The sequence below is a fragment of the Glandiceps talaboti genome, chromosome 7, assembly GCF_964340395.1.
Source record: "Glandiceps talaboti chromosome 7, keGlaTala1.1, whole genome shotgun sequence".
NCBI classification, from domain to species: Eukaryota; Metazoa; Hemichordata; class Enteropneusta; family Spengelidae; genus Glandiceps; species Glandiceps talaboti.
Window position 1 is genome coordinate 7,190,363 of NC_135555.1, and position 24,411 is coordinate 7,214,773.

General features: G+C 33.1%; 1 protein-coding gene across 2 annotated transcripts in view; it reads right to left on the reverse strand.

Moving 5' to 3' along the window:
- Window positions 1-941: 941 nt before the first annotated feature.
- The window catches only part of LOC144438288 (copine-3-like), a 37,008-nt gene continuing 13,538 nt past the window's right edge, over window positions 942-24,411 (reverse strand). For both annotated transcript variants that reach the window (XM_078127343.1, XM_078127344.1), the window contains exons 12-15: window positions 19,017-19,123; window positions 18,387-18,520; window positions 17,544-17,780; window positions 942-3,439 (exon numbers count right to left, since the gene is read on the reverse strand). In XM_078127343.1, coding sequence (XP_077983469.1) covers window positions 3,326-3,439; window positions 17,544-17,780; window positions 18,387-18,520; window positions 19,017-19,123 — 592 coding nt within the window. In that variant the 3' untranslated portion in view covers window positions 942-3,325. The remainder of the gene's footprint in view (window positions 3,440-17,543; window positions 17,781-18,386; window positions 18,521-19,016; window positions 19,124-24,411) is intronic.

Genomic DNA, 24,411 nt, shown 5'->3' on the forward strand with positions numbered 1-24,411 from the left:
CTCTCTCTCTCTCTCTCTCTCTCTCTCTCTCTCTCTCTCTCTCTCTCTCTCTCTCTCTCTCTCTCTCTCTCTCTCTCTCTCTCTCTCTCTCTCTCTCTCTCTAACATGGGATCAAGCAAGATACATGGGAGCCACTGCACAGTGTTTCACGCTGTTGCGATCATCAGACAACTGATGATCGCAACTGCGTGAAACACTGTGTAACGGCTCGTGTATATCTTGATTGATCCTGTGTTATTTATGCCGCTCTACATACATATATATTGAGCACTGTTTACAAATTACAGACATTTTACATATACTGAGAGTGTATATATAACATATATATCAAACTGTAGAATTTGAAATTGTCGGGAATGTATTCAAATTACAATGCTTATGATGAACAAATACGGTAGTGTTCTAAATATCTGAGCCAGATCTATGTTTAGACAAAACATTACGTCTTTATACTGAATTGTAAATTGAATATCTAGGGTCAGAGGTCCAAGATACAAGGTTACCATGCTTCATCACTACTTTTAAAGATCATATCAAAACAAGTCATCATAGCTTAGCAATATTAGTCATCAATATGACATGCTATGAAGCCTACTGTTTTCAGATATGAAGATCAACTCAAGCTTTGAGCTGATATCATATAGGTTGTTATAAAATAGATACTGTGATTGCCTTACTATAAATACAATATTTGATAAGACAAATTGCTGTTTGGCATTCGGATTGAAAGTACTTTCAACGAAACAAGCGATAAACCACCCACGTGTGTGCGTGGGTGGGTGGAAGGTATTAAAAATCCAATGACGAGAGAGAGAGAGAGAGAGAGAGAGAGAGAGAGAGAGAGAGAGAGAGAGAGAGAGAGAGAGAGAGAGAGAGAGAGAGAGATACACAACTTGCTGTGGTAAATGATTGACTGATACAATTATACATGTAAAGTACAAAGAGCATACAAAAGAGAGTTTATTTCAATGTTTCATAATTTGCCCATCTACTCACATAAGCTTATAATCATCAATTTCTGTACTTCCATCTCTGCAAGTTTATCTTTATAACACATCATAACGTGTTACAATAACCATAGCTGAATGCTTAATTCTCATATCAAGTTCTCTTACTGATATACCTTTGCAAATGTTTGCATGACTCTTGCATTGAAAAAATAAATACAACTATTAGAAAAGTGTCAAATTAAAATAAAATGAAAGGTTTTCTTAATGTCAGAAAAGGAAAATGACCTTTTTTGTTATTACATGATATAACATAGAAATGGGATTTGAAACAGACTAACATGTCATATTCCTTTCTAAATTATTTTACAAAATGTGTACCATATCATGTTTCTGATATAATGTATTCACATTTTTAATATTCAAGTACACATTAAGAAAATGATGACATAAAGATTTATGAAATGTATACGTAAAAGCACTGAGCATCTCTGAAAAAATAATCCTAAACCTTTGCTCTTACCTTGCTCAGGAAAAATCAAACCATTCTAAATCAAAATCAAGACAGTAATGAGGGGTCACCATACCATTCTTGCTACAGAGGTCAATATAATATATCCTTTTCAGTATCTACTGTGTACTGTGTTGGCTGTATGGGAATATATCAGGTTGTTGATTTCCTCAAAAACGAGATGGTGAACCTCCAAATTTCTGGGTTTTTTGTTTCAAAAGGCCCAGAAACAAGCTTTCATATGACAAAGTTTGGAGAGATTTTTAAGAACTCTGATTTTCAGGGAAATATTTCCTTCAGATGTGTACTACCTTAATGTAGCGCCTCTGCTCTATATATTAAAATGAAAATTGACATTTCAGAAATTGAATTTTATCATAAAATGCACCTTAAGTACCTATGATAATATCATTCCCTTTACCCTGTAAATACTTACAAAGTACAAGCGACCTATTAATGTATTATGTAAATTAGATTTGTTATATAATAACCTATTACCTTTTTTAAACATATTTCCCTTAATAACCTAATTGAAATTCTGAAGTTATACAGAGTGCAAAAAGAGCTAAGTATGAAGCAAACATATAATACATGACATTCTTTCACAACTTGTATAAAATACGGAAACGGAGAATTGTTCATGAAATGTTTCGAGGTGTACAGTGCTTAAAACTTAAATTTTGAACAAGTGAACATGTTTCAAAATTTGTGATGACTAACATCTTACTAAGGCATTCCTATGAGTGTTTTTGTACATCTCAACGAATCATTTTAAATTCTTTAAAACATGAGACAAGTATCTAGTAAATATTTCATACAAGAAGCTGATTTCTGTTGTTTAAAAAACCCAGACTATTTTCTATTCCACTATACCTGCATCAATTAGCTACTCATGTAATGGAAAATAAATGGTGTTAGCTCTATCATCACAATGGGTGAACTGTACCGACATGAGTCAGACATGTATAATCATTACAGCAAAGCCATACGTAACATTTAATGCATTCCTGTTTTGTGTTAATGCTTCACGGGTTTTGTCCAAAAGAAGCAGATGGTAACTGCCCCATGAGGAGGATGGATAGCATCCTGATCTGACGGGGCAAATAACTATATTGAAGCTACAATATCTTTATTATATGGCGAGTAAACATTTATCTAGTGGAATGTAATAATCATTAATTTTCTCAAAATTGTGGAAATCATTAGACAATTTTCACTTGTATATTGGTAATATAAGCATCATATGCCCAACTTAATATAAGCATCACATGCCCAACTATCCTGGATGTTCCTAACTGGAACAATGGCAATATTGCAATTGACACAGATTGCTCACGAGCTCGTTACTTATTGAATTATTGCATCTGCTCGTGACATGTAAAACATTGATAAGCACATGAGTAGACATTCATACATAATATCTTAGTTTTCTCTGAGATAATATTTAGCAGCAGGAAGGCACTGAATTGGTGCTTATTGCTTAATTGTACTAAAAATAAAACCATCACCAGGAAGACATTTATTGAAATTCAAATTTACACCTTTTAGTTTCGCATCTTATTTATGTCAGTCATTAAATTACCCCAGTTTGTAATATCGATTATTTTGTCATGATTTAAAATATATTAGTTAATATGTGAAGTGTTATGTGCTTACCCTATGAAATCAATTTGAGGAGTATTACTCCTTTAATTCCTAAAAGTATTTTAATAAATACTGCTTCTACATGACATTGCTAAGGCATGACTACTGTTGCCAAGCATTTTGACAATGTACAGCCTTAAGTTTTCAGTCACTTTGCTTCATAATGGCTGCTCCTCTTCTTGAGTAGCATCTGGTATACACTTTGCTTCATTGGTTGCTTCTTTTACTGAGTAGCATCTGGTCTACTATTTGGAGTAATACCCCTTTTCTGGAAATAATCAGTCACTTGTTTGGGTACCTCTGCCAAAACTGTCTTTGCCAGGGCTGGTGGACTTGCCTGTAATTCAAAGTAGCACTTTGTTAATTAACTTGACCTTGACCCATTTAATACAACACAACATCGTACAATGTATACGTTTTATACAGAATATCGTAATGAAGTCATCAAAATAAGCAATTGCGGAAGAACCTTTATACTAAATCAAGGGTGACTGGGCCATTATTGACTTAGAGAGGGCCTATGACTTGGTTGAGTTTGAAGAGTGAACATATTACTGAGGGTAAATAACTCATTGAGGGACACAAAGTCACATATTATCAGTTTACCTTGTACAAAGTCACACGGTATGCTCTGTCTAAAGTAACTTATGACTCATACAATCCAAGTTGAATATGTTTGAACAAAAAATATGTGATTTATACCCTGATCGTCCTAAATCACATGTGCCAATATCATTGGTTCTGCTGTACTGAAATTTGAGCCGAATCATTTAAAATAGCAATTATTTTTCTGATTTTTTCATTAATTATACATGGGGAGGTATACATGTAGTTATATTATTCTCCAATATTTTCCTTCATTCAGCCAGAAAATACTCCTGACCTAAGGGTTTGTCACAACTCATCTATTGACTCATAGTGAAAAGGCCCTATTAGGCCACACATACTTTCTTTTGCTGAATGAAGACAAATAAAGGATGAATGACAATTGAAGTAAGACTAATGATAAAAGTAAGACTATCGATATGACACACCTAATGGACAAGTCTTCCCATGGCTACAGCTACATATTGAGGTAACCATTCATCCATGATTCCCAGAAGTAATTCTATCTTACTAAAAGGGGATTCATTAATGGGAATGTCATTCAATATTGTCACATAATCAGAATAATAACATCAGCTTGTCTTATTTTAAATGCAGTATGAAATCACATTATTTAAATCTTACAATAATCATATCATATATTCCAGTTTCCAGTTCCTTTTGAGTAGTCATTTAATTTCATATTTAATTTCAAGTTGAGACTCAATGAATAGGTTGAAAAGTTTCAAGTCTGTCTTCCTTCTAATCCCAAAAGAAATATTTCCAGCAACATTTTGATGTGACTAGCATATCTTTTTAAAGTTGTAAATGAACACTATACATGTATGTATGTATGTAGCTACGTAATATATTATATATACGGTCTGTAGCGTAAAGCCATAATGTAATATCAGACTCGTCTATATATATATATATATATATATATATATATATATATATATATATATATATATATATATATATATATATATATATATATATATATATAGACGAGTCTGATATTACATTATGGCTTTACGCTACAGACCGTTTCACCAGATGATTATATATATATATATATATATATATATATATATATATATATATATATATATATATAATATATATATATATATATATATATATATATATATATATATATATATATATATATATATATATATATATATATATATATATATATATAGACGAGTCTGATATTACATTATGGCTTTACGCTACAGACCGTTTCACCAGACGGATCGTCAGGTGTAATAGTTTTACATTCTGCTTTAAGTACATAACTTTTGTGTGTTCATTGACAGCTGTGTGTACACAAAAAAATTGAAAACAAAGGTTACATATTATTAAGTAAGAACTTGTTAGCGTGTTGGCATTTACTGATTAATTCAGTTCTGCTGTTCAAGGTCATTGATTTGTCAGCAGTTATAATAAAATATTTTTCCCAGAGACATAGTTGACATCGTTTGGTAACATTTGAGTATGAGGAAGCCTGCTTGAGAACTGACCAGTGTATGTCGTAATTTGTTTTGCTGTCTTTTAGGTGCCAAATGTATTTGCTGAGCACAGTAAATACACGTATATAAATGATATATATGAGACACACAGAGAGACACCTTTAGCAAAAGTTATACCGGTAATATGAATATATTTTGAATGTGTAATGCATGTGTGCCTGTACATATTTTAGTATATCCACTTAAAGCAGTTTCTATTGAATGTGTTATGTATGTGTGCCTTCAGTTATTATCTAAGTTACAAGTAACTGTGAGATGGAAGGACAAGCTCAAAGCTCTAGAGATTTGTTCAATACATTGTACACGTTGTCAAGATACAGGCAGAAGTAGATTAATTGGTTAACATAGGCTAATCTATGGAGTTGAGAGAATGATTACTTGACATTGGATCCAAGTCTTTGAAATTGGCTTGACCTATGGTATTCAATGATGCTGTCTTTTTAAATCTCTTTTACAGTCATAGATGAAATAAAAAGTAATTTTGTCTAAACACAGATCACCTAAATAGAAGCAAGCTTTTCCTAAACAAGGCAAATTGATGTAAGGTTTTACATCAATGTCTTTACTGTAGTAGGGTTACTAGTCATAGATTACTACTGGAATCTGAAAAATCTGAAAAGTAAATGATTGTGTTTCTCTAAATATACACATCTGTACAATGAAAAAGAGTTCAACTTTATGCTAGAGATGTTTGTATAACTATTACTAAGGGAAATGTTTATATACAACTTTAATATCACAACAAATTGTTGTTAAAAAGTTCATATTTAGTGTCATGACTTCAGTGTACATACAACATGAAATATTTTTAGATAATAGCTGGAAGTAACAAGTCTACCATCTATATAAATATAGGTCAGACAAATTTCTCTAATAACAATGATATATCTGAATCTTATGGCATGGCAATAGACAATTCAGTATCCTAACTCTAAAGGGCAACATGAGATTATCTATAGTAGTAATAGTATGTGGTTTCACCCCTCCCGCATGGTAGCTGAGACTTTGTTACTTTAGTTGAGTTACAATTCAAATTTATTCTCTTCAGTTATTGATTAATTGATTGATTATTGATCAACTGCATGATACCTATTTCTATAATGCATGATTCAACATAGTATTTGAAATGTCAAAGATATATGCACAGTCCCTATTTCATGCATTATATACAAAACTACATTTCTGTCCAGGTGTATCATCTCACCACATTTGATTGTGAATGTCAATACACGCTACATTACATGACATTGTATATATCCATACATATTCTAAGACTTTCAGTTTGTCAGATACATGTAGGTTTCACTCAAATAAATCTCCAACTATGCCAAAAGGATTTTTACGTCGTGACACTTGGATTTCAGCTGAAATACAAGGATTTGTCCATCCTTTCCTTTCCATGATCCAACACCTCGGAACACTCATTCTTTGACATACTCAATCGATCATCTAGGAGTAAACTATTCTTATAATCATTTGAATGAATACCATCGCTAGAAAAGACATCTTGACCCAGGTTAATTGCATACATACATGCAATAGTGATGTCCATACAGTATACAATGATTTTATTCATGCAGTTTGTATGGCACTAACACAGTTCCTAGACTTTCAAATAAAAATATTTCCCAGTCTAATATTTGTGCAATTAGAAATCTTAGCATGTACATTTTAAAGTCTGTGTTCAATACAATATTTGCTGTCCATTATCGGTTACAACTTGTGCACGTCTGCGTATGACTACACATTTTTAGTACAGCATTTCAGTCTTAGGTGTAATTAAGGTTTCAAGTAGTTTTCATTCGCAGGGTGCAATTGACATAAAAAATATCTCCGATGGCTATGAAGCACAACTGATTATATTACATTTCTTACTACACAATCCAATTAACTCAGTTTGCAGTCTAACTTGCAATGATGATATTGATTAGTTTATCAATTCTTACATGGAATAATATGTTGTCGAGACACCCCATGAAATGCCACTACCAACTATCAAACCTTATAGCCTCGTATTCTTTGCGTTTACGTCTTCTGGCAAAAATTAGTGAATTTTTTTTGTATCTAATTTACATATTAACAAGGCAGTAATTATGTCTTTGAAAATTTTTAATCAAAGCATCCCTCCGATCATCCCAACCAAATTTCAGGCCAATATGCACAGCAATTTTTGCACTTAATTTTTACCAAATATCACAGCTTTTGACCCAATTGTACATCTTTAATGTGATCACTTTGATTTACACAAATTTTCAGCTAGAGTATCATCCCAACCAAATACCATGGTAATTGGCCCACCAGTATTTGACTTCATATCATTCAAACACATCCACACACAGACAGACATTTTACCATGCCCTTAGCACTATTGAACCTCACTGCAGTCATGCTAAAAAAAAGATATGCTCTATGAACTTAAAGTTCAACAATATTATTTACTAAATGGGAATTGATCTCCATCCATATGTGCAGCATTTTATTGTATAATAATGGTTGTAAATAATTAATTAGTTTTGTATTGGTTTACCATCAAATTTATCCCTTCTCCATATATCTTGGAAAAAACTTTGAACATCATTAAATTCCCTTCTTCCTCTACTGTGCTAAATCCTTGGAAAATGACACTGATGTCATATGGATAGGACATGGCATGCATTAACAATCCACTCATGAATTCATTTTCCCTACAATCCATACAATGATTTTCTCTGCAGGACAGCTTTACAATCGGCAATGGAACATAACATGGGAGTAAAAGGTTCAGACACAATGACTTTTGAGATCAAAACCGGAATACTAGTTCTATATAATCGATATTGTCATACTGTTCATGCTTTCAAACAGATGTAGTACTTTGGGTAAATGCATTAGACATGGTGATGGCATTTTTTACCTTGGGTGAGCACTCATGGTTATGGGCCTTTCCGTTGATAAATATAATCCTTTAGATATCTACAGGGAAACTGGAAATAGCTTGGCACTTATGGGAAATGACATTCCTTACACAGAATCAGATAACTTCAAATTCAAAAATAAACAACTATAGAGAAACCATGCACAGTTGGGATGGAGATGCAGATAAGCAATTATTTTGCTTATCAGCAGGAACATAAATAATTGAAACCATACAAAAATCATTAAGTCCATCTGTAATCATTTCCAAAAATAACCTGTTTCTATTGCACAGTGAATAACGATGCTTATCACTTTTCAATGGGATTAGGTGAAGAATCCTGTTGTGTGTGGTGCCTTGATCTGTTACTGTTAGTCTGGAGTTGAAATGTGTCTATTTTTATGCAAAAAAAAAAAATCATGTCCCATGAGTGAAACATCGAGGTAACCCAGATTGCCCCATAATAGCCTGGATGCCTTAATTCAAGTAATTCCAATTGTAGTGAGAAGAAGAATGAGCACATTTGATTAAAAGTGGCCATATGGAGGAGAAATGGAAATTTATTTTGATGTCAAAGATTGAAACAACTTTGCTCTATTTTTCTACTCTGAAACAATGAAGATTAAGTTTGTGTTTATAACTCAATAATTGGTAAAAAACTAAACTTGTGTGAAGTTTGTTATTGTACATACAGGAAGTAATCTTTAAAATAAATTGAGTATACACATAAAGTAACCACTGTATTTTCCGGTCTATAGATGTACATATTGCTTTTTCATAGATTAAAATTTCACCATGTATAAATAATAATAATAAAAATTTTAAAATAAATAAAAATAAAAACAAATTTGGAAATTTGTGGAATGTTGCCACTGAATAGCACCTTAGTGTTGTAGAAGCAGAAGGAAACTGTAGTACCCAGAGAAAACCTGTGTTGTTTGGCAGAGTCAAACTGAGCATCAACCCTCTTATATACAGACTTGTGTAATTTTTAATCAAACCCAGCTGGCACTGGGTGGGATCGAACCCATACTGCAGCGGTAAGAGACGTAAGATCTCACCGCTCAGCCATCGACTACCCAATCAACAGAAACCTGTTAATTTCAAATACATGTATTATCATATAATTTTGGAGAAGTGCAATCTATGGCCTTAATCAAATCATTCATGCATCCTACTGAAAACAGAAGTCACATGAACAAATAGTTTGATTACTTGTGTTTACTTGTACATTCAACCACTAAATCGTTTTCTGAACATAAAATTTTTAAAAAATGTATACATTAGTAGTTTACGATGTAAAGTTTTTAGTAAAGTTATTTTATTAATCAACGATCAAAGTTCAGTTGCATATTTGCCACTTTAAACTATACATAAGTTGACAACAATAATATTTTCCATGTAAAGGCAGCACTGCTATATTACTATTTATCCACTAGTTTCAATTACCCTGACTACCATCATTGGGAGCTCTCATTTAATGGCTGCCATGCACTGCCCAAACAGTCTTGGGAAAGAGTAAATAAAATTGATGTGATTTATGCTTTTTGTTATTACAAATTCATCATGGGAATAGTGCACTGCCAAATATGAGATGTTCCGGTACCACTTGTGAGATAGTCTTGAGCAACAGATACCTATTACTTTCAAATACATGTAATGAACTCTCCATTAAGAGTGAGCCAGTCTGGGTAACCGAGACTATCTAGGCATTAGTGATGTTATTTTTTTCTTCAAATCTGGCCATAGCGGGTGTGTATTTTTTCAATTAATTGCATCAGAGCTAAGAAATATGTCAGTTGTGTCATGAGAAACAGATAATAAGCAGTTATACCCTCATAGTTTTTATTCCTTTGGAACTAAGATCTTGCATAATTGTATCCTACACACCCTAGTCAAGCCAAAAGTATTATTTTGTAAATGTATGATCAGTGTATATATAAAAGTATTCAGTAACCTTGTCAATTTCTATTCAACAGGGATCTCAACATGTACTGGCAGATAGTCCAGACACGACTACAGGTTATATTAACTCCACAAATTTGTCAATGAGTTTTTACCTTTCTGAATTTGAATGCATTACATCACTTGAACATATTTTGCTAAATGCACAACTTGGTTATTTGTGATGCATTAAACATTCAATTTCAGAACAATATGTTGCTTAGAAAGGATAATTTCATTTGATACAAAGCAGACCTGCTCCACTATACTAAGAAACTTTGACCAATTTCACTATACATGCATACTCTCTTTAAATTCTGTCCAAAGGGCATACTCAAAACTAAATTAATCTCACTAGTGCAACGATATTAACGCCACGTAAAAGTGTCACTTCTAATCTTAAAAGTCTACTATACCTTCGATGTGCTGAGTTAGTAGTGTGGTATTGCTGCAAATTTCAATCCAATAACAGTTGCACATCATTTGTATTCATAGAAGTGGCATAGGCATTTGATTGATTTCGTCTCTGGAAATTCAATGACGGATCACAATTTCCAATCTAACTCTTGGTTATGATGAAAGACAGTTGTTGTGAATGCAATGTTGATATTACAGGTTCTATTACTTATTAATCTTAATAAAACAAGTTTCTGAGAATACCAATTTGTATTTTTTAATATGTATCATTCCTTGCGTACAATAATAAATATTTGTCCAATACAAACTGCGTATTTTCCTGCCAAAAATATCAAAATCGCTATTACTGCTTGATGTTGATTGTCACACATGTAAGATATTGCCAATTTATTTGATGACACAGGGTAATGAACACACTAACGTTATTCCAAGTTACATTGCAAACAGGATTTCGACATGGCCTATTTCTAATAAGGTACACACGGTCATTTTTCATGAAATTTCTACATTAAATCTCCAATTTTAGCCCTTTTAAAGGTTAAAGTTGGCAATTTTTTTCTAGACATTGCGGTATATCTGTATCTTAAAAATAAAAGTGAAATACTTTTAAATAAATTTTCTTATTTGACATTTAATTGGTGTACAAGCATAAAGTACATCCATACTGTGAGCTAAGTATTTTTTTGAATTCAGACTATTACAGGAGTCATTGACTACAAATTCTTGCCTACCCGCTCGAATTTGTATTAGTCCGCGTAATCATACTCGGAGCAGTATGATGTAAAACTAACATTGATTTCATGGGATTATATATAAATACTCAATGAAAAAGCTCAATATATCAACCATAGTTGGCTATTGCAATTGATCAAAGACTTTCTCCTTGATGTAATGTTCTAAAAGATGAATTTTCTTTCCCTCGTTTACTGCAGATTAGAGAGAATAAATACTGCTATAAGAGAGAAGCTTTGTCAATAACATTGCCTTGCAGTCATATTATAGGTTTATTAATATTGATAAATTTATACAGTCCTGCTCTTTTTATTGGATAAATGACATGAACACCTGTCATGATATATCAATATATTTGGATTATCAAATTTGGTTTCCACTTTGAATAGACTTCTTGGAGAAATCTTAGTGCTATGAAAGATTAGTCTAAGCCAGTTGAAGTGAATGCAAACATGGGTATTTCCATGAGCCCTCGTGGTTTTATTTGTGGTCGTATTTCATAAGTTTAGAGCAAGTGAAAGTGCAGCAGAAATACTGCAAGCATAAATGCGAATACCTACCATCACCCCCCCCCCCCCCCAAGTACCCAAACTGGCACTCTCACATCATTTGGTTCTGTTATTATTACATATTTTTAACATCCAATACAGCAAATTTCATAAATATATAACTGTACTGCATTCATGTGATGTCGTGTTCACATGTGTGTGCTTTGCATACGGGTATACAAGCAATTCAATGCAGTGTAAATACCAATTTAAGTATGTGCATACATCAATGCAAATAATCAACGATCCATAATGTGTAATGTAATTTATTAGAATGTATACATATAACCCTTTGAATGAGTGTTGGTCTGTCAGTATGAATGTTAAAAAGAAATAGCAACAATGGCATTAATGTATAGCTGAGGCTCAGTACTAAAATTAATTAATTCACACAACGATCTTATTAGATATTATACTCAATCTACAGTTGCAACTGTTTTCTAAAAATGGCTACGTAAAAAAAGTTTGCAGTTGGTTATTAAGTCATGCCCTTCTCTAGGATTTTCGGGTTTGATTGAACACAGAATGTTTAATATACATTTGTACAACCATTCAAAGCAAAGCATAATACAATCTGACGTTAACTATTCCCAGTGTTATTAGATAATTGTTTGCTTCAATGCTTTTTACAATCACCATTGGCTTGAAGTCACTAACCTTTACAGTTAGAAGGTTTACCCTTTTATTCCTAGCTGTTCGTGCTCTTACACCTAAAATCAACCCATTTAGATTGGCCAGCAGCAATTCTGACTCTTATTCAGTCATTTGCATACACCATCATGAGCAATAAAATCTATTCATTATTCAAATTACAGTATCATCACAGGTTGATTTGCATATTTATAGGTCAGTTCTGGTGGTGCGTCAGACTTCAGACTTCAATGTACAAGGGATTCTTTAGTCTAGGAGACCGTAAACTTTTATTGTGATTGTGTATGTAGTGAAGCAAGAACTAAGAAACTTATTCAATACTTTGCACTCAGAATTCCATTTAAAGCAAAATTCACATTTTTCCTACACACAGGCCACTGATATTATATAGAAATCCCAGTTTTCACATATTGTAAATGTAAATTTTTACAAACTAGAATATTTTACCATTTTACATTTGTCAATTAATTCTCAGAGACTGATTCTCATGAATTACTAAGCCTAGTGAATTATGTTTATGTATAAGAAAACATTTTCATCACTATTTATTTTCTAAGCAAATTTAGTCTACAAGCTGCACTACCTGTAACTTGAGTATTATTATTTTGATAAGACAATTCACCAATAAAATCTTAAAATACCAATAATAACCAACCTTTAATTGCCTATGTCTGGGATGAATAAAGTTCTATTGAATTGAATTGAATTAATTAGACAGTGTACATGTTACCTAAAACTAGACACTATCCTTCAGTACGACTGTATTAACAGGGTGAATCTTGATTGCATTGGGGGCACTGATTTCTGGGGGTGGACACAAAATCAATTTGATTTGTATGTATCGTTCCATACTATATGTACTGCTATACATACACATTTATAAGCCACAGGTGGTTAAATGCTGTTCAGTGGTGTATGGTATTATGAGTATTAAAGTCATCTAACAAATCCAGTTTCAATTGCAGCTACATGTAGTGCAGCTTTCATTGAAAATTACACAAATACACTATGTACATAAAATATCGTATATTGTAGTTTCTGCTGCCTAAATTAGTGGCCTTATTATGTGTCAATAACTCAGATGTGCAGTCATTCAAAACATTGAAATGAAAATTAGAACCATGCAATTTAGACCAATCATTTCAATATTGCACTTGAGTTCTTCCAAAGTTAATTAAGAAGCCATAACAAGATTAAGCAGAGGTCACAAGAACTAGAAACGGCATCTCATTGGCATTGGTTTTGAAATGACAAACATGACTAAGCAATACTTCTGAAACTCATGATTTTTAGGATTATTTTCAAGTGATGAATTTGGCAAATATAGCATATGTATACTCAATGCCAAAATATGATCTAGATTCACTTACAAGAAAGTTGCTGATTTCTCATCAAAAACAGCTTGCTGATGAGTATTTGCAAGTTTTGATGATGAAAAAAATATTAACATTGTCATTTCATTCTCAGAAGTTCTGCCTAATATATTCTGTCAAAATATCAATAAAATGAGTTTAACTGAATCAGATGTAGAGAGTCATGTAGACTACACAATGTTTTCTGGGTATTCAATAAAAATTCTGTAATGGCTTGTATGAACTGACTACAGGCAAGGTGACAGCACAGGTGCATGTTAATTGAAACACTATATCTTACTGTGAAAGTAATTATTGTAAAGTTAACCTTGTCTGATCCACTTTCCGTAAGTGGTAGGGATGTTGATAGCATATTCACAATGTGATACATAAAGAGTATCATTTTATTTGTCTTTGTGCCAAGTTAATTCTCTTTGGGCCGAGTTAATTGTTTTTCTGCCCTTTTGCGCCGAGTTAACTGTCTTTGTGTTGAATTATCTTTTCACCCTCTGTGCCAAGTTAATTGTATTTACTCTGAGTTAATTGTCTTTGATTTGGGTAAATTGTCTCTTTGTGCTTAGTTAACTGTCTTCGTGTAAGAGTTGAATGTTTCTTTGTGCTGTGTTAACTGTCTTAAAGTTTGTGCTAGAGTTAATTGTATTTTTGTGCTGAGTTAACTGTCTTTGTGCTAGAATTAATTGTTTTTTGTGCTGAGTTAACTGTTTTTGTGCTAGAGTTAATAGTTTTTTGTGCTGAGTTAACTGTCGTTGTGCGAGAGTGAATTGTTTTTTGTGCTGAGTTAGCTGTCTTTGTGCTAGAGTGAATTGTTTTTTGTGCTGAGTTAGCTGTCTGTGCTAGAATTAATTGTTTTTTGTGCTGAGTTAACTGTCTTTGTGCTAGAGTTAATTGTTTTTTGTGCTGAGTTAACTGTCTTTGTGCTAGAGTTAATTGTTTTTTGTGCTGAGTTAACTGTCTTTGTGCTAGAGTTAATTGTTTTTTGTACTGAGTTAATTGTCTCTCTGCTGAGTTACTGTCACTGACATTGTGTTGAGTTAATAGTCTTGATGCTTAGTTAACTAACTGTCTTTGCAGCAAGTTAATTGTCCCTTTGCCAGGATATATGTATCACAGTTAGAAATAAGATTGAATGTGGCACCACTTGAGAAAAAAATTCCCTGTCATAACATTGCAGAGACCCTGCCCTAATGTGAATGTAATTACATCAACATTCACTAATAGATCATGTCCAGCTGTCACAATAATACTAACCATATAGTTTGAATCTGTTCTAGCTTAATAGGTCCTTTTACATTGACATTAATGTCAGGTTTCTAAATGTGTAATTTATTGAAATTTGAAACCACAGTATAAAACCATCAATATATAAAATAATCAAACAAACTAACAACCAATCAATCTTTATTGCCATGACAACATGCCATATAACAAGCATGGTAAAGTATTGAAAAATAAGGTAATCATGAACAACTCTGGCACAACATGTTCTAGGTCTTCCGATTATTTCCATCTGCTGTTATACTTGAGCACATGAAATATATCATGTCAACTTACAATGTTATTTGAGTATGAGATTATCTCTTGACATATGATATCCTAAGCACATCAACTAAGCTATTTCAGAGATACTATGTCTGTTAAGGCGAGAGTTTCCCTTTCATTACAGAGTATCAAGATGACTTATAAGTTACTGGGATCCAGTTTGTACAGATTACAGTGATGAGAACACACAGTTATGACAAGCTAGTAAGACATCAATTATACATTACATAAATAAGTTATAGTGGTGCCTTGGAGATATCACCCTGTAATCAAGATAATCTAAACAGGGAAGTCCCTGAAGATGTAATTAGAATTCTATACAAATGAATGCCATCTGTCTACTAAATGGAACGAATAGAATATATGTACATCATTCTCCATCATCTATCAATGTCCTATCATTATATCTTCTAGGGTATATGTTTGAGCTGCTTTTGACCTTCCATGGCATAAGGAAGTATTCTGTCATGCTTGTGTCTGTCCATCTGTTCATCTGTCTGTCTGTCTTTGTCTGTAAACACAATATCTCAAAATCTACTGCACCACCTCTAATGAAAATCAACACATATCAAATTCTAATTACGTCTTCAATTTTACAATTATGGTAAAATTAGGTTTTGGTAAACAGCCAACAAATATTAATTTCTTATTTACATAATTAATGATTACAATTAATGATTATCTACTAATTTTACTAATTCAGACTGTATTAATGACAACCTTTCCTATCTTATGGGTGACTACATACCCACAGACTGAACCCTTCTTCTTGGAGTATAAAAATCGTTGTCTCCTCTATATGCATCCATAATTTATTGACCTTATTGACAAGAACAAAAATGTTTCCTGACATTTTCATTCCTGCTTTCAAAGGCATTTGAGGCTATACAAACTGTAATAAAAACTACAAGGTTACTCCTTTTGTTCAATATCTTTTCAGTAAAACTTTATATCATGTACCTCTTTTACCAATTTTAATTTAAAAATTCCAGCTGAATAATACAAGTGTTATCTTTTTATAGTGCCATTGTAAGCTTTGTATGTACATTGTACAATATGACCTTATCATAAACAGTCATGCAATATTGTAACTTTGTATAGTAATGAATGTTCTGAATTTTACAGCAAACATATATGTTTGCGAATAAAACAAATTACAGTATACACTTAATGTTAGGTTTCCAATAATATACATGTCTTAAAGCCAAAACAAATTCACATCAGACACAAAATGACTGAGTTTAGGTTAGGTTCTGTATCCATAGTTTGTAATGCTCTATAACACCAACAACACAAATAATGTCAAAGTTTTTTGTATTGATATAAATTTGCAATCTTCATGCATTCAAAAACGAGTTTGTATGAAAACAAGAAGACACATATTTCATGGGAAAGAAAAATAGCCTCAGGTGAAAACAAGACCTCTGTGATGATGCTGTGTATGGCAGTTTGAATTTCTTGCATTTGCATAGATTACCTACAACACCCTTTATACAATGTATATCCTATTACATGTTTAAATGCCATGTTTCAATCCAAGGTTCTTGCACTAGTGTTATCTCAGCAGTGCAGCCATAAGGATTAATAGGGATTATTATTTCATTCGACACTTTTTCTATAGCTCTGCCAGACCATTCTCGCAAACCAGAGCTGTTATTTCCGCTACAATTTGAAATCCAGTGGGACGGCTTGTTAAGAACTGTGATGTAAAACAGGCCATGGTTTGCGACGATGTGCCAGACAACTAGTTGTTTATGCCTATTTTATTCCTTATCTGAACTGGGACTTAATAATGGGAAGGTATAAGTAGGTAGATGGGGAATTTCTTTTTATTACTTTAATTCTGAGAAATTGCTACAACCAAATTAAAACAAGCATCTTGTGAGAATGAATGCTATTCATGGACTCTGGCATAGTGAAATTAAAACTACCATATGTGAAATTACTCTTGGGAAACATTACATCACAAGCTTTTGCTGATGTCTCAAAAGTATTGTCAGGTGTGTACTTAAATCAACTTGTCAGTCAGAATAGCTCTACTGGGATAAGGTTTGATGATGAGTAAACAAAGTAAATGAAGACAATTACATGAGAAATAGACTTTAAGTTAAATCCAGGCTGTGCCTATAGAAAATCAACTAATCGTCTACAAAGCTGAGTATTAAACACACACACAATACAAGCAAACTTTTACATACTAACGTAGAAAGTCTAGACTTACATGTTTGTAGTCTCTAAATGGAACAAACTGTACGATATCTCTGGCCACCTTTTCACCTCGTGTTGTCTTCAGCACACCATCATCCCCATCCAGTACTCTCATGTCAGAGAAATCTGCATCTCCTATACCAATTATGATGATTGACATGGGGAGATGTGATGATCTCACAATGGCTTGTCTTACTTCATCCATGTCTGTCAGTACCCCATCAGTTAGAAGCAACAGGACAAAGTATTGCTGAACAGAGCAATAAAGCAAAATTCTATGTCAATGACGTGGTCAAGGAAATTTTATCAATGTTGGAATAGTACACTGGATACTAGTATAAGAATACTACTAATATTAACAACAAGTTTTATACAACACAATGCAACCAAACCCAAACCTATCACATCACATCACAATGCAACACAATGCAACACAACACAATGCAATGCAATACAAGACAACACAACACAACACAACACAACACAACACAAAATGATACAATACAATACAACAGCACAGCCTACTGGCTCAGATGGCAAAACGAATTCCAAGCCCAGCATCAAGTTTCTGTATATGCCACACTGTAGCTGTACGTGGTCAAATTGGAAATCTTATAATTGATTTCATACATTTGAAACTGATTTCTAAATGTCATTTTTTTTCACATTCAAGCATTGATCTTTGAGCCAAGTTTGAATGAAATTATTCCAAGCATTAGAGAAATTCATGTAGGTGTCACGGAGATAGATGAACAAAGCCAATTTATAGCATCCTGTGAAGTACATGCATGCATGACTGCTTGGCTGACTGGTGTTATGATGCTTGCAGAGATAAGGTGAGAAAAGAAAAACTTACCGATGCTCCCTGTTGTGTCTGGGCTTGTTGAGCAAATTTAGCTACATGGTAAATAATGGGTGCTACATTGGTTGGACCCCACAGTTTAACTTGACGTATGCAGTTCTCATAGGCTTGAAGTATCCCTTGAACACCTATTGCATGCAAAATTGATGGACAAGTATTGTAACATCAAGTCTTGGACACAATGTATTTATAATGTATTATAAGCATGTACAAAATGTATGATTGAAACTTATAAACGCCTACACTATTATGTAATGCCTGTCACAAGAAAACACAAACTGAGATAAGAAAAACTACTACAATTTTTTTTTCAACCTAAGAAAGAACTTTCAAATTGTTCTAATTTCTCTGTGTCACGTCATAAGCATTTTGGTAATACAACTATGTGGATGAAATATCTCTGGAGGACACGCAACAATTATTTTCTCATGATTTGTTCTTTAATTCTCCAATAACAGACAAAACTGGGATTGACTTCAAAAAAACATTCTTGCTCTTGCTGCCTCAAAATTGGCACTTTGATCCTGCCCATACTGATATTACATGTACATCAATTGTACCATAATTAGACAACAGATTGGTCTATCATATTGTAACCATTGACATCACAGATATATGACTCACCTGCACAAAATGGATTAGAGCTGTCAAAATTGATGGCAAATTCAAACGACACTTCTCCATTTGGTGGTATCTTGGCTCCAAATCCTAGTGCAGGGAACAGCTTATCACTGAAAAGATTTAGAAATTAATAAACTTTTTATAAATACCAGATATACAGTACAGATGTATTTGTTGTGATATTGAATCAATTAATACGCATATTGAATTGCCTGATCACAAAATTTGTATAGGATAGTTGTACATCAATCGTCTTGAAAGCAAACAACAAACAAACAAACACACACACACACACACACACACACACACACACACACACACAACAGACACACTAACACGTGTGCAATGAGCAATGTATAATACAACACAACACAACACAGTGCAAAATGACAGATTTAAAAATAGCACAGCCTGAGTTTAATCAATCAAAAATTTGTGCAATTAGGTTCTTTTCTATCTCACTATATATACTATATATATACTATATATAATATATATAATATATGTTGAGGGTAGAAGAAAATCAGTAGGGTTTTTCGTCTTTACAAGCCTGTTTCGTGAGTAAATCACTTGTCAGGAGATGCTGATGTACAGATAAATCTTACCACTGACTTCCTAATATATATAATATATTATATATATATATGCTTGATATCTTGACAGATATAGTAAGACTTAGTTCCTATTGAATGAGTACACTGTACACAGCTTATAGACTTTAATAATGTACATCAGCATCTCCTGACGAGTGATTTACTCACGAAACAGGCTTGTAGAGACGGAAAACCCGACTTGATTTTCTTCTACCCTCAACATATACTCCTCTCTGCGTGCAGACGTATCGAGCACTGTGCTACGGATAAATCTTACCACTGACTTCCTAATATATATAATATATATATAATATATAATATGCTTAATATCTTGACAGATATAGTAAGACTTAGTTCCTATTGAATGAGTACACTGTACACAGCTTATAGACTTTAATAATACTCAATAACATAACATATAATTTTAGTCGCTTTGTGCACCAGAGAAGTAATAATCATTTTATTTCTTGGTTGATACTTTTACTTCAGCTACACACGCATTACAATAGGCTAGCAAGAAAATAAATCAACCTTCTAATTCTATTTTGATCCTCCACCATAAGGTAAAATGTTGCTATAGGTACAGAGAATTCTTTGTACTTCTGTGATAATAAACATACTGATCCATTCATAGATTTGATGCCTATGTTTTCAGCTGTGTTATCACTAACTGTAACAATAAAGAGAGAAGTGAAATCCCCATAATATACATGTGTGGAAAGATATGGCTTCATATACCATTCATACTTCCATGATGAATATACAACATAGTATTATAAAAGATATATTTATAATAATAACTTAATAGTGTGACTGCTTTTCCAGACCTTGGCCCATACATTACAAAAGAAAAATAGGGGAGTTATAGATAAAGCTATAATGTACAATACATAAATGTGTAAATGTAGTAAAATCACCATGAAGGGAATTTGAGTTGGGAACAGATGATTGACAACATAGACATGAAAATTACCATGACAACAGGATTATGTTTATTACCTTTAGTTTTTAATCTTGTATCGGTAGATTCAAATATGATAACAGTGTTGCTATAATCAGATGTCATTGGTTAATTGATTGATTAACACTGTTTTGATCCTTGTTTAAAGTTATAACTGGTTGCCCAGCAATGGAGTTAAGAAAACCGGGATGAGCCATTAACCCAAATACATTGTATTATTGAAGCAATCTGATATAAGGAACCTTAGGTTTTTTATTTCTAGTTTATTTTCATTATTTGTATCCTTTGTGCAAATATCATTGAATTTGCCCTGGAGTGGATGCACGTAAATCTTTCACCATTACTTTTTGATAGTATTAGATTTTCTCGAGCCAAGCTTGTTTTGATGACATTTGGTATTTTACATTTACTTGGACCCAGCAGCTTTGTCAAAATAAATGAACATTTTCTAATAGTACAAGTACCTGTACTGTATGGTGCGCCCTCATGAGACTACCTGCTTGCTGAGCTGATGAAGCAAGTTGCTGTCTTAGGATAGGACTGTGGAAACACTTCTAAACTGAAACATGTATAGCTGATTTGTCAAACTTCATAAAATATAATTTAGCAAAGTCAGTGGTCCTGTGAATCAAAGGTGTAACCTTTCTAATGCTATAAACTTTATTTGGGTTTCCTGACAGAAAAAAAAATGCCCAAATCTGAAAATTCACAATGAAAAAAAGGTCCCTATTTTCAGTACCTTGGTACAGCCTAAGAAAATATAACACACAGTATCCTCCTTTTATATTTAAGCTTAAAAGTTAAACTTACGAACTATGGAGAAGATAGCTTCATCTTTACTTTTGAAAAAAATAATTATAATTCCCATACCATGTGATAAATACAGTTAAAGTCACAATGTTCTTTCAAGAAATTTGTACTTTTGAACAGATTACATTTTCAGTCGTTACAAAGTATGATGGAATTAAACTTATTACGATCTTTACATTAAGTTTGAGTAATGAGGTTACAAGTTATGATCAGAAAATACCCCTCCCACCCTCTTCCATGGATTATCCTGGAAACATGGCCATGTAAAGATTACTTAGGTCTTAATTCCATGTAAAATACTGTCTGGACAGGATAGAGGTATCAAGCTAATGGGCATGAGATTGAGAAGAACATCTAGGTACTAACTTTGATTACATTTCCTTTCAATTTCATTCAGTCCCTATTCTACAACCCCCTGGCATTTTTCCCCACACACTATCCTTTCATACGTAAGACGAACATAAATAGACTGATATTAGCTGAGTAGCTTCAAGGTGATTTTTCTTCTTCTTTCCAGACAATCACATCATTTCCACCAACTGTGTAATACAGGGACTTCCTCTCCAGGAAGTGCAGCTGATCAAATGACTTGATAATTACTAAGCAACCATCTAAGGCTTCGTGGACATTCTCATTAGATAAGTTGATAGTGTATATAAGTCGGCTAGACAAATAGCATACATGAACAGACTGTTTGGTCAGGATAGTGTAGGTCTCCATGCAGGAGTAATTCCTTTTCAGGAACAAGAGTCTGATACATGAGCAAATGAAGTGAATGTAAACCTATTATCTAATTGGTGGACGTGATTACAACATTAGGCCAACAGAACACAGTACAAACAGACGTTGTTTAGTCTGTAGAAATTGCAAGACGAGACAAATATACAGCCAAGTCATTGTATTTAAACAGAAAACATGGTTTATATACCCTGGTTGTTCTACATCATGATACCATATGTCCACATCACTAGCTCTGCAGTAGTAAAAATATGATTCAAAATGTGCCAATTCACAATTCTTTTTCTTGATTTTATTTTTGTAAATAGTGCTATGTAGTTTACTTGTCTAGTGTACCGGTAGGTCTAGGTAACATATATTTTCCTTACAGGTGAATGATGAAAATCTTGGGGAATAATATCCAGTTATATATCTTAAAACAGATCCCTGTAAAGTCTATGCTCTCATTCTTTAATATTCAACAAAGCATGGTAAAGAGCTCAGACCACTATAGTCTGAGTAAAGAGAAGATAGAAAACATGCACACACACACACACACATGTACGCACACATGCACACACACACACACATGTATATATGATCAATATTACATTTATGATGTGTACTAAAAATTTTAATTCTAAGTTTCAACTTTCATTTACTAGATAATGAATCCAAATTATCTGCTTGTCTACTCATGTTTTCATTTGTAAAGAGGAAGTGTAGGAACAATAGCGACAGTTATGATTTGATATTAATTGCCATAAATTCATCACAGGAAAGTAATATTAAAATCCTATGGAAGTCTTGGCTGTTTTGCTTAAATGGGAATGTCACTTGGGGTGATAAAGGTATTTTCATGAACTTTGGGTTCTGGAGAGTCATTTCATGATTCTACATCGCCTACATTACACACGATTTCAAAACTGAACTTGTACCCCATTTGGGTATTTTTCCTGTTGGAAGTCAGCAGAAATACACATACAACAGGTGAACAATGAATATTAATGACTCTTAAGTGCTTAATACTTAAAGTGATAATTAGATGAATATTCATTGCTCATTTACTGCATATGCATATCTGTTGACTTCATCAATGAATGAAAAGCACTGTGGCTCACAACAAAAATTCCCACATGAAGCACAAGCTGAATTCGATATTTCTCTGAAATCGTGTGAGATGTAGCTGCTGTAAAATCATCAGAACCCAAAATTTATGAAAATGTCTTCACTTCCTGTAGTGGCATTCCCCTTTATCTCTTTTATCGTAGCAAGAATGAGATGCTACGATGACAAGCAGTTTATCATTGCCATCCCATTCTTGTACTCCTTACTGCAACTCTCTAGCATACCACGCTTATACAGACAGGGAAAGAAAGAGAAGATAGCTGCATCATGATGATGCAAAGAGAAAACAATAACGGACAATCAATGAAGATGGATAAACATCTTTACAATTTTCCAGACTAATTCTGTGCTCTTGTTATTTAATATTCAACAATGCAAGAGGACAGGTATATACAATTATCTATCATCAAAAATATATCTATGATGGGTACCAAGATTTTGTAAGCCTCTTTTTATTTAAAACTCTCTAGCATATAGCAGTATTGTAAAACTGATAGACAAAGTGAGAGAAGACAGCTGCATCAAGATGATTCAAATAGAGTAACAAAGATGATCCAGGGCAATCGATGGAGATGCCAAAAACACCTTTACAATATACTACTAGTGTAAATGTACAGATATTGATATCAGTAAGGTTGGTACGCAGCTTTATACAGTATTGAGTAGTCTATGAGCCCTTTCACCTTTGTATAAACTTATATAAGAAGATATCCCTTGGCGGTGAAGAGATTAAATACAGAATTCAGCTATAACACATTTAACACAGATCAGATATAACAAATTGCTGTTATAATGACTACAGTATAGTGAATTGGCCTGCAGATATAGATAAATTGTAACCTGTCTCACATTATTAGGTTGACGTCTTTAATTACCTTTCAACGTACATTGTGACTCAGAAACACAAGTCTAACATATAAATATTTGCTGCTACTTTATTTGAAAAGTCTCCGACTATTCTCAGTTAAAATCAATAAAAAAATTGAGGTCATCATGAATCATGTAAGTAGATAATGATCAAACCATAGATGTTAGAGAAGACATTTCTTCTTCAGCGTCTATGATCAAACTTTACAATTAGTCGGATAGGTAGATGTTTACACTGGTTAGAGCAATGTGTGAGCAAACAGCCTGTGAGTTTGTTCTATGATTAGCTGTGTACTAAGTAATGAAAACTTGATAAACTCTG